Source organism: Capsicum annuum, chromosome 3, assembly GCF_002878395.1.
Source record: "Capsicum annuum cultivar UCD-10X-F1 chromosome 3, UCD10Xv1.1, whole genome shotgun sequence".
NCBI lineage: Eukaryota > Viridiplantae > Streptophyta > Magnoliopsida > Solanales > Solanaceae > Capsicum > Capsicum annuum.
In genome coordinates this window covers 243,291,205-243,303,817 of record NC_061113.1, presented here as the reverse complement: position 1 = coordinate 243,303,817, position 12,613 = coordinate 243,291,205, and the positions used below count along the sequence as shown (strand labels likewise).

The following is a 12,613-nucleotide window of genomic DNA, read 5'->3' as shown; positions in this document are numbered from 1 at the left end:
ACCTTTTGTGATTTTTAAAAATAGTTACTCCCTTCATTTCATAATAAATAAATTATTGAATTTTGGCACAAAAATTAAGAAAAAAATATTAAAGACATAAATTTAATACAACTTTTCATTTTTATCACACAAAAAAAGAAAAAGTTGATCTTGTAATACCTTTTCAAAAGTTAATTGGTTGTCAAATTATAAGGGTAAATTTGAAAAATTCAGTGATTCACTTATTTTAGCACACCAATACATACCTCAACAATTCACTTATTCTGAAACGAAGGGAGTATTTCAAATTATTTATTGTTCCGGAGACTCAAGATAAAATTATCCCATCTTACCATAAATGGGATAATTTGAAATATGGGATGGGATGCCGCGTGCATCACGTGGCAATAAAAAAATAATGATTTCAAAGTGAAAAAAAAGTCAACTGAGGCGTCTATGGACGCGTGTAGTCATGTCCAGTGACACGTCAGCAACTGAGAGTAATAAATTCGATAAAAATAAATTCAGGGGGTAATAGGGTCACATTAAAAAGTTGAGTGTGTAGTTAAAATTTCGACTAAAGATTATAAGTGGGGTTAACAGAGCATTTTCTCTATCCAAAATATCAATGAAGTGTAAAAGAGTTCAAAGCTCTTCTAGGTATTTGTTTGGACATGTAAAAGAAAAAAATCAGGACACACAATTTAAACCAATGAAAGTAAATTACTGCTTAAAAGGTGGCTACAGCGGCAGCAAGCGGGCGTTATTGTCATCTTTTGCTGAATTTTTGGTCACATTACGCCCCACATTTATCGTAATTCACTTTGTCGTCGTTTGATATGTGGAATGAGATAATTTCAATATTAAATTCAAGATAACTTTATTCCATACGAAGAGCAATGAATTATTATTAGGCTAGCTAATCAAATAGGAATTAAGTTTGAGTATCATTCATGCTTGAGCAAATCAAAACTTAAAATGCATTGTTAATTAGTAAATCGAAGACGTCATAGTATCGGAGACAACAAACATGAGAAAGTCCAGCGAACACACTGAAGCCAAATCACTATAGCTTGCTTCTCGTAGGTAATATAAAAAAGTTGCAATCCCCAGATAAAATTAGATTCAAAAGCTAACAAGAAAAGATTTTGAAAGAGCAGTTTCATTGCGAATTTGCAGATGGTAGCAAGACATCGACATGCACTATTTCGCATAATTAGAAGTACATTGTATCAACTATTAAGGCACAAGTGTAGTGTGCCATCGCAGTTTAACAAAATGCTACAGCATACAACAAGAACACAGAAACACACAAGAGTTGTAAGGCCATAAGCTGACTCTTTTAACTAGTTGTAAAGCATGAACAATAGAGAAGCAAAAGCCTACTTCGCCGAGCCTGCTTGGTGTACAAAAAGGATTTTGGAATCAGCCGCCTCAAACTCTTGGAATATGCTTAGTCATGTGTTCCCCTTAACCGTGCAATTAGTTCATCCTGCCAACAGAATTGCATAGTGAGAACGTGTAGTGAAAGAGAATCACATGTTAACAAATAGGCCAAATATTCGACACTCTCATCATACAAGCACAAAATCAACCACGCCTCAATTGCAAACAAGTTGAACACATCATTACGAGTACTACTTAAAAAGTGTATAATGTCCTTAAAGAGGACAAGTTACGGAGTAAAAGTACAACAGTGAAGCACAATCAAAAGTTCAAAACCTATAATTAAAAAAAAAGGTTATGCAAATACTTGCCTTCCTTCCTCTCAGTGAAAGACCTTTCTCCTTTAACAGAGCCCGTAACCTCTCAACAGTCATATTGTGTATGTCAGGCGTACGAGTTTTCGAAGTTTCTGCAGGAGTTGAGGCAAAAGTTAATGCATGCCCATGAATTTATTCTGCAAAATATTGTTTCAATGAAGACTTCAAACCACCAAATTTGGACAAAGATAGAGTAGGAAATATTTACAATGAAGTTCTACCAATGTACATCTGACCTGGAAAAACATGATGGTGTCTAACTGAGAATATACTACTACTAGTACATTTGCATTTACTTTTCAGGCATCACATGGTAAATCAAATCAATAGACCTCATTGTAAGTGGCTTCCATATTCCCAAAGGTTCGGGTAACATGAGATTCAATGTCCCCAAAGGGATATTTAGATAACTTAGAGCTACGGCATGTCAATCGCCTTATTTCAAGTCGCTACAGCATGTCAATCGCCTTATTTCAAGTCGCTTAATGTTCCAGAGACACATTTTCTGGAAGGAGCCATTTTTCACCATTTATCCCATTACATACAGTTATAAATGTACTTGATGCTTGCCAGTAATCCACACGACTTATCATTGGTAGTAAACGATAGGAGTATGATCTTTACCTTCTCATCCAACATAAATTGGCAGTGAATGTTAAGATTTTACAATCAGTCCTATCAAGATTTCAGAAAATTCCTAAAGTAGTTGTGAAGCCCTGTGAATTTTTATAATAAATTCGGACAAATTTCAAGTTTAAGGATGCAATTTAATTAATTCCGAGTTAGGCGGGACCCAGTCGAGTATAACAAAGTCACAAAACACTTATAATTAATATTGGTATAGCTTGAAATAATTATTAAGCAATGATTAGCTGGTATAGTCATTTTACCAATGATTAGTTGGCAAAAGAGATCAAAATGAAAAAAAGGAAATTTGAGAACCAAGGCCATATTGGCAGTGGCTTAAAGGGGTGATTTTTTTTTTTTTTTGAAAAGGAAAAAAATTAGCTGGACAATGGAATAGATGTCGAAATTATAAAGGAACTTAAGGAATTAAAGTAACTCTTAATGATAAGAGACGATTTAAGAAGCAAGCTTTGGTACCAAAATAACCACTACTGGCAGTAAATTCCAGAAGTTAACAACAAACTTAGCATCATTTTGCAAGCTGGACAGGTCGTACACGATGGTGGAGCCACTGTTGTCAAAGGTGCTATTAAGCCCTGAAGCGAGGCTCAAAACGTGTTGAGTACTTTGCCACGCTTAATGTGCTTTTCAGTGTCGTCACCAAGGTTCTAGGGCATATTATCACTTACCAATGAGCCTTTTTTGAAGAGGTGACACTAAACAATGATATTTCACTTTATCGTAATCTTTTTCAATTTCTTTGTTCATATAATTGCTATCCATGCTTATAAGTTATAAATATCACTCTTGACTAGACAATATATATTAGTATTTTTTCTCCCTTAGCGCTTTTTTTTTGGTTAAAGAACACGCTTTATTTGAACTTAAAGCCCCAAAGAACATTAGAGCTTTTCGCTTTTGATAAGCATTGGGTGGAGTGCCGTCCCAGCCCTAGAGCTGATCCAACTGAAGCAGCCTTTTATAGGGCATTTAAGGAGAGAGATTATTTGTTTGGAACAAGTTATTGGGAGTTGGAGAGAAGGGGAAGCTCCTACCCCATAGATGCTGCTTTGAGGCGAGTATTAATTGCACTGCTTAGTAGATTGGGTGCACTAAATGCATTCCTTAACTACTCAACATTATGGAAATTATAGAGCATTGAAGAAAAACTCCAGAATCCAAGTCTTGAAAATTCTAGGGTTTTGCCAAAGAGGTAATCCTTTCACTCCAATTTGTATATTATGTTCCATGGAGAGCGTAGACTATGGTTTGACTAAAGATTTCAATTTAACCACCAACTCATGGAACGCCAAAAGGCTAGTCTTGAAATGACAAGTTTGTTGGTAAAGGAGATGAATAGTGGTGGGTTTGCTTGAACAATATCGTTTTGAGTTTCTAAGGGAGCAATTAGGTTCCATAATACGTGTAACGGACGAATCGAAGTCAAAACTCAAGGATTTGACTTTCGAATTGGAAAATAAAGATTTTTGCTCAATTAGTGAAGTTGGATTTCCCCACTTGTGGAAGTATACTGGTTTTTTGTTGTTGTGAAGTTGGATTTAAGTGCTACACATAATTGACTTAGTTGATATTGTTGCGATGCATTATAGATTTTTATTAGAGCGTGACAAGAAGGTACCTCCCAAACATAAAGGCAAGTTCTACAGAGTGGTGGTTAGACCGGCATTGTTGTATGGGGCGTGAAGTTGGATTTAAGTGCTACACATAGTTGACTTAGTTGATATTGTTGCGATGGATTATAGATTTTTATTAGAGCGTGACAAGAAGGTACCTCCCAAACATAAAGGCAAGTTCTACAGAGTGGTGGTTAGACCGGCATTGCTGTATGGGGCGGAGTGTTGGCTTATTCTAGAAGATGAAGGTGGCGGAGATGAGAATGCTTCGGTGGATGTACTAGGAAAGATAGGATTAGAAATGAGGTTATTCGAGATAAGGTGGGAGTGGCTTCGGTGGAAGCCAAGATGAGGGAAGCGACGTTGAGATGGTTCGGTCATGTAATGAGGAGGAGCACGGATGCCCCAGTGCGGAGGTGTGAGAGGTTTGCTAGGGAAGGATTCAAGCGAGGTAGAGATAGACTGAAGAAATATTGGAGGGAGGTGATTAGACATGACATGGAGCAACTCCGGCTTATCGAGGACATGACCCTGAATAGGAAGTTGTGGAGGAGGCGGATTAGGGTAGAAGGTTAGTCTGAGTTTAGGATGTTGTATCTTTTGTTGTGTTACTTAGAGTATCTTGTTTATGGTATTATTTGATATGTTAATTTCTATTGTATCTTGTTCTTTTAATATTCCTTATCTAGATTGTTTTATTTTGAGCCGGGGGTCTATCGGAAACAGCCTCTCTATCTCACATCTAAGGTAGTGGTAGGAACTACGTACACTTACCCTCCCCAACCCCACCTGGTGGGAATATACTGGGTATGTTATTGTTGTGTATATGTAGATTATGAATCTTCGGATCTTTCGAGGTAAGATTTAGGAAGCGATTAGAGGTATGTTGAAACTTACTATCTCTTGATTTTTCCCCCAAAATTCATATTGTTGATTGATTTTATACAGTTTCAGATATTTATAAAATATGAAGTATAACGTTTTTCTAAAACCTTTACACGATGAAATAGCACTTGTTGAATCTTTAAAGGATAATCTTCATTTGTTTAATTTCTTTACTATGAATTGTGAAAGCATTTCTATTTGATTTTTCCTCAAATGGTTGGATTGGCTATGAAGGCCAAGGTTGACAAATGTAAGTGTTTTTGGGAGTTACTTGAGTTCACCGAGATTAGCTTCAAACATGTTTTGTATGATGCTATGAAACTACACATGTCAGTGTAGGCGAAAGACCTACACCTTATAGTTTGGAATTACGACAGAATACCCTTATGAGAGGGTACTATTTGTGCTACATTACTAGCATGACTAAGTTGATTCGTGCAACACTACGATGAGACAACCTAAACAAGTAGAGTATATGACGCTTGCTGCTAGGTTCTACCCGACCCAATCAAACCAACCCATGTAATAATCCCTACTTATGCACCTAAATCACGAATGCGGAAGGTTTTGGAAAATCTCAATTATTTATTATTGAAAACTATGCATAAATAAATCATTAAATCAACCATATTTCATTTTAAATGGAATATTCATCAAAGTAATAAAGTATAATCCATAAATGTGATGTGAATAATCATAAATACGACTCGAAAGAACTGCTAATGTCTACGGAACATCTATGCCAACAATTAAGCTAGTTAATTGAGATAGGCCCAGTGACTCAATGAATATAACAATCTCCGCTGCACGAGAATTGGAGTCCACCAAAAGTTCCCCTCTATAAGAGGTGGAGCTGTCCACAATCTAATAATCCATAGGTCGCATTTAATATGCAACATACGATGTGTCAAAAGTAGTAAAAGTAAAGTAAAAGTAAAATAGGAGGAGCCTACACCTTACAACAATGTACTTGAGCATAAAAGACTACAATGAAACAACGAGCCTAGGAACCACACAAGCTCTTTGAACCCATCACTCTTCTTTTAACCAAAAAAGATAGTCTCAAAAAGTCGAGTTTTACTTTGTGCATTGTGTAGCATCTCATGATGTAGTATAGGTAACTCCATCTCGTTATTACGGTCAGATTTTCTCTGGAACCAATTTTCCATGCTATATTTTACTTCTCTATAACAACATTCTACCTATAACGGCAATGGAGTTTATTATAACGGTATACACTTTGTAAAATTACCTCTCTATATCCGAATACTCAAATATTATGTTCTAAAATTTTGTAAAAAAATATTATGTACAAAACATACCAAAATATTTATGGTAATGTCATGCACATAGTAAATTTCAAGTACGAATATATAATTTAAAGAAAAAAATTATATAAATGGTGCACATCAGCTATTTCATAATTGCACGAGGAAAAAACTATTAATGCTTGTTTTTTTTTAATATTCACTCTTTCTAATTTTGCATATTTTTGTTTATAACAGCTAACTGAGATTTGAATGTCCGATGTCAGTATACATATACAACACCTCTCTAGAGCAGCCATGAAATCTTCGGGAAAATGCTGTCACTATAGAGAGGTTTGACTATATAATTTAGAGATGTTTGACTATATAATTAACTCGAATCTCCTCTCCACTCATAATCCACGGTAAATTATATCCCCCCCCCCCCCCTCCCGCAAGCCTAGCCTTCCCACTTTGCGTCTGTGATTAACTTTGTAAAATATACTAGCACCCAACTTCCCACCTATTTTTGCTTCAATTGCCAACCTAGTCTTCCCTTCGTGTTCTGCAAATAATATTTTAAGTTAAGATATAATTTATGATTCTGCCTTATAATATCGAGATTAACTTTTAAGACGAACTGAGGTGGTCAAATGAAAAATCCACGACTCATTAATCATTTAAATACTACCGCTATTATCCCAACCTATATGAGACTTCCCATTTTAGGATCCAAGACAATATAACTAATAAAGTTATTACATCTGTAAGAACTTCTAGAATTTAAATTGACTATTTAAATTTAAAACTTGATGTGATGTTTCCAATATATTCTTCTACCAACTCCTACTAATGTATAATAATCACATAAAATCTAAAATTTCTCCGTACCCAATCAAATGGTATATCATCAAATGGAAGGGAAGGAGCTGTCTTTTTGCAAACAATACTGTGTTCTCTTTTTGTGGACCCAAAAGTATTAGAGCTGGTATTCAAACTATGCAATAAAAGTTTTGCGCTAGATTTTAAGAGTCAAATTGGACAATTAAAACAGATGAAGTAGTAAAGAGCTGAGGGATACTCACCTGCTTTATTCCTTTTCAATTTAGCAATAGGATGCATGAACACCCACAATAATTCAAGTATTTTTCATGAAGACAATAATTCAAGTATCTTTACGATGAAAGACCACTTCTAAAAAATACTTTTGATTGCACCACCTACAAAGACCATAAGTGACGATTAATAAAGGGCCCACCTTGCGTAGAGGCAACTTGTTTACTGGTGGTAGCCTTCTTGGTTGATACCCTACCATCCAATGCTTTTTCAGCAGCTCTGAAAATTAGGTGGTGGCAGGAGATACAAATATGTTAACTGGACAGTGGTACAATAGCTAGTAAAGGATAGCAATAATACTGAACAAAGAAAACATGGACAATTACCTTTTTCTACCATTGTCATTTGAGGAAATTCCCTTCCCGTCTTTTGAATTATAGTCACCTCTTTGCTTCTTAAGCATGAGAGACCTAATCAGTATGTTTTGCTGGTTTGTCTTAATAAGCTGGTCCTCTGCATATACAACATTTTGTAAACATAACTAGCAATCCAGATTGATGAAGAAATCAAGATAGCCTTGAAGAAAATGGTAAATGAGGAAATGAATAAAATTTTAAAAATCTGAAAAGGTGAGAAAGAAAAAAAAAGTGGCATTCGAATTGCATCAAGACTCAAGATACAAGAGATATTTCTAAGATATAACCATGTACCAAATGAGACACAATGACAGGACATCAATGTTTTACATGATTTGGAACAAAAGTGCATACGTAAAGTTGAAGAAACCAAAAATTAAGCAATAAAAAAAAGCCATCTGCAAGTAAAAACAATTCAAAGAACAAGAATAACAGGTGAACTAGAGGCCTAATCAATTTTCACCATAAAACAGGATTGTGCAGCTAATTCAGTAATATAGAATTGCAGCTCTTTAAATAATTTAGAAGGCATAAATATACAGAGACAGACCCGGAGGTGAAGTTTCGTGTTCGCAGACATATACTCGCATTCCACCCTGCATGAAGTTTCTAAATTAGTGGAGACCAAAAGAAAATGAAAGAAGCATTAGTAAATATTTCCTGATAGCATCACTTCGCTTTTGATAACCAAATTCTTTTCCAGCTAATGCTACTCAGCAGACATGATGGTAAGTAAACACATAAGAGGATAAGGCCACATGGATAATATAATCTTAAAGCGAAGATAAGAAGCTGATTGTTACTCAAAAAGGTGCAAGGAGGCTGTTGAACGCATATAAGAGGTACCACCTATTTATTTCTCTTTCGAAGACATATCTGATACTATAATCTTAAAGCGAAGATAAGAAGCTGATTGTTACTCTAAAAGGTGCAAGGAGGCCGTTGAATGCATATAAGAGGTACTACCTATTTATTTATCTTTTGAAGACATATCTGATCCTACACTATTCATGCAGCGTTTAACATCACCTAATAGTCATTTTTTTTCCTTTTGGCTGTAAAACCTTATTACTGTCTAGGCTGGGGTTTAATAGTATCTCAACCAAAAGGCGAGAAGGGCCATAGCGCTTTCTCAATCTAAATGTAACCCTTTTTCAGGTAAACATACTACTGCATGCAGAGCTGCGTTTATAAAGCTGTGCTTATATCACCATGTTGATTATAGGATCACATACAAGGAGTTCCATTAACATGGAAAATCTCTAGAATTCCACAATAAGGATAATGAAGACCAAGCCCTGTGCAGTTGTTAATTTGAGCTTCTTATATCTATATACTAGTATGCTTTGTACAGGTCCAAACAGAGTTGGAGAAATTGAATGAACACAATTTTAAACTCTTTCTACTATCTTGTTCTCTAAGATTCAACAACAACAACAACAACAACAGGCCCAGTGTATTCCCACAAAGTGAGGTCTGGGGAGGGTAAGATGTACGCAGTCCATACCACTACATCCGAAGAAGTAGAGAGGCTGTTTCCGATAAGACCCCCGACTCAAGACGGAGAATAGTACACCAAGCTCGTAAAGAAACATGTAACAGGAAAAGATGGCATACATAAACAAGACATAATAGAGATAATTATCAGAGAAGTACAAAAAAAAGAAGTACGAGCAATTCGAAATAAAAAATAAGCACTAGGACACCACCTAGTAGAAACCTACATTCATAAACCAGAGGTTCCTCCTCAAGGACACAGTCCTAGTAACAAACACTCACCCACCCCACCCAAACTCACCTGGCTAAAGGCCCCTACTCAAGGACACAGGCCTAGGATTACAGCCCGGCTACCCAATCGATCTCCTATCACCTTGCCACAATCTACACACTCACCCTAACCTTCTACCCTAATTCGCGACCTCCACACCTTCCTGTCTAGGATTATGTCCTCAGTAAGCTGCAGCTGTTCCATGTCATGTCTAATCACCTCCCTCCAGTACTTCTTCGGCCTACCTCTACTCCTCCTAAAGCCATCCAAAGCTAGTCTCTCACACCTCCGAACCGGGACATCCGTGCCCCTCCTCATCACATGCCCAAACCATCTCAACCTTCCTTCTCGCAGCTTATCCTCCACCAAAGCCACTCCCACCTTCTCTCGGATCGTCTCATTCCTAACTCTATCCCCTCTAATAAGTCCACACATCCAACGCAACATTCTCATTTCCGCCACCTTCAATCTTTGGTTGTTCTCTACGGATTCAATTTTTAAAATTCTTAGCATTGAATCTGTTATATTTCTAAAACACAAGTTAAGGCCTACTATTATTCTAATCTCAATAAATTCTCACACATATTTACACTCCACTTCGAAAGTACTGATTCAAATGAACCCAAGTGCTATAAGAGTATCCGCCTTTGAGCTTCCTGAACTCTATGTCCAATATAAAGCCTACACTTGTTCTCTAGAATTTATCCCGACAAAGAAGAGAAAAGATAAGTTTGGGACAACTATACAACAGTTCTTTTTTCGATAATTGTGGTGTCTGGACCAACTTTCTCACACCTCGACTAATTCTACGGGAAACGAAAGTAACTCTGTCCACCAAGATTAGAACAGATGATTAAAAATCACCTACTACTTTTGTCTCATAGTTGCCTGTCTTAGAAACTTTGTTACTTGTTATTTAGTGTATTTCACTTAGCCATTGGCTGGTTATGGTTATTGCTCCTCTTTTAAATACTATATTATCTTTTCCCTATTAGTTTCTTTATCCTCTTCACTTCTATATGTGTTTAGTTGCTTCGATATTCATCACTCAAGCCGAGGGCGAGGGCAATGGCGTACTCACATAGAGTTTAGGGTCGCCAATCAAACACCCTTCTCAAAAAATTATATTATGTATATGAAGAATTATACTAAGTATATAGGTCAAAACCTATTTTTCATACATATATATATACAAAATCTTGAACGCCCCTTAATGAAATTTTTGGTTTTGCCACAGGCGGAGGATCTTCCCAAAACAGCCCCTCTACCTTAAGGTGTGCATACACTCTACCCTCCCTACACCTTGGTTTTTTGATACAACCTTAGGAGAACCACACCCCAAAAGCTAGCCATTAAAGTGGGAGAGCCCAATGCTATATAAGCCCCACATTAGCTCCCCATTTAACCGATGTGGGACTCAAAGTCCCATACCTTGCAGTAGGATCATAACATTCTGCGACTACACCGGTTTTAGGCTGTGTAGAGGTAGGCCAAAGAAATATTGAGGGGAGATGATTAGGCATGATATGGAGTAGTTACAGCTTACAGAGGATGTGACCCTTGATAAGAAAGTGTGGAGGATTCAAATTAAGGTATAGGGTTAGTGGGTAGGAGTTCGGCCATTATAGTAGGGAAGACTGCTTTGTTTATATTTGCGCCTGGAGTTTCTTGTTTATGGTGTTTCGGTGATGTCTATGGTTTTGGATAGATAGTTTACAGTAATATCTTGTGGGTGTCTTATTTCCATCTTTGTTGTGTGCTTTTATATTTTTTATTTGTTATACTGTTATATGTCTTGAGCCGGGACCTATCGGAAACAGCCTCTCAATCTCTACCTCATATGAGGTAGTGGTATGGACTGCGTACATTTTACACTCCCCATACCCCCCACTATATGGGAATACACTGGGTATTGCTGTTGTTTCTACGTTTTTTCTCTGCTGGGATTTAAATGGGAGATCTTAAAGTTCTCGAACCTATTTCATTGACCACTAGGTCACGCCCTTGAGCGTCAATTATACAACAGTTATATCTACTCAAAACATTAAAAAAAAAAATAAAACAGTTATATCTAAATTATACTATTATACTACTATTATTAAGAAGCATTAGTTACACATATAAGGAATCAGTAAAAAAATTAGGGTTTATGGGAAAGAGAAAGAAGAAATTTACGGGATTAGAGGAGAGGATGGTGGAGGAGAAGAGGCCCCGAGAAGGAAGCCCCGTTAGATATTTTGCCGCCCCGGAAACTGTAACATTGTTGGATGATGATGAGGAGGTATCTTCCATTACTTTCAACACACAAACTAACTGCAAAATTGATTCAACGTTGAAGGACTAAATTCATTTCATTTTCCGCCTTATTATATACTGTTTCCTCGGGGGCGGTAAAATAGGATTTGGTTAATTAGATTATTATTATTATTGTAATTTCGTTAGTTTTAAAAAACAAAAAATTGTAAAAGCAATTGTGAGGGATTTAAGAGATTTTCTTCTTAAAAGTTTAACTAAATGATTTTACACAATTATATAAATTTAAGGGGCTGTTTGATATAAAATTGAAATATTCTAAGATTATAATTGTGAAATTATCGAGACTTTTAACTTGAATAATTTACTCTATCTTTTATATGGAAAAAGTTGCATCAAAGATTTTGTTATAAATATACGTGTTTTAGCTAATAACTTAAACCAAATAATTCGTCAAGATAGTATCTTTTCTAAATTGCGCTTTTTCGTTTTTTTGGCTCCAATTTTGTATAACCGCACTTGCTAAAGTTATAAGTTATTGCGAATATCACTTCTACGCAAGCAGTGTTGTTTCTTGATAATATTATTATAAGATGGAAAGTAAGAAACCAACTAGTTTAATGTCTAAGGAGTAAGAACTTCAGTTTAAAATATGGCCTTAGAAATGCTATGCATGTTAATTCATTACTTATTTTAAACTTTAATATCTCAAGAATATTAAAGATTTTATTCATCTGATGGTAACTATTTTTTAATAAGGGAACCAATGTAAATCTTTCTATAAAGTACTACTTTTACAGGTGACTCTTTTTTAATAAAGGGAACCAATGTAAATCTTTCTATAAACTACTACTTTTACAAAAACATTTTTTCTTGAGGACAGTCTATCTAGGGAGCACGCATAGATCTTCTCGAGATGAGAAACATAAATAACAGAGTGTAAATGTCCTGCAATATAAGATTAAATTGACCTGCAATAACAAGA

The 12,613-nt window shown here is 35.9% G+C and overlaps 1 protein-coding gene across 1 annotated transcript; it reads right to left on the bottom strand.

The window, feature by feature from the left end:
- Positions 1-1,125: 1,125 nt before the first annotated feature.
- On the bottom strand, positions 1,126-12,008 carry LOC107862700. The gene is made up of 6 exons (XM_016708339.2): positions 11,551-12,008; positions 8,158-8,203; positions 7,578-7,704; positions 7,394-7,470; positions 1,737-1,834; positions 1,126-1,471 (listed from the first exon to the last, which is right to left on the bottom strand). Exons 1-6 carry the CDS (start codon positions 11,665-11,667, stop codon positions 1,433-1,435), a joined length of 504 nt encoding a protein of 167 aa, XP_016563825.2. The 5' UTR covers positions 11,668-12,008; the 3' UTR covers positions 1,126-1,432.
- Positions 12,009-12,613: the final 605 nt, after the last annotated feature.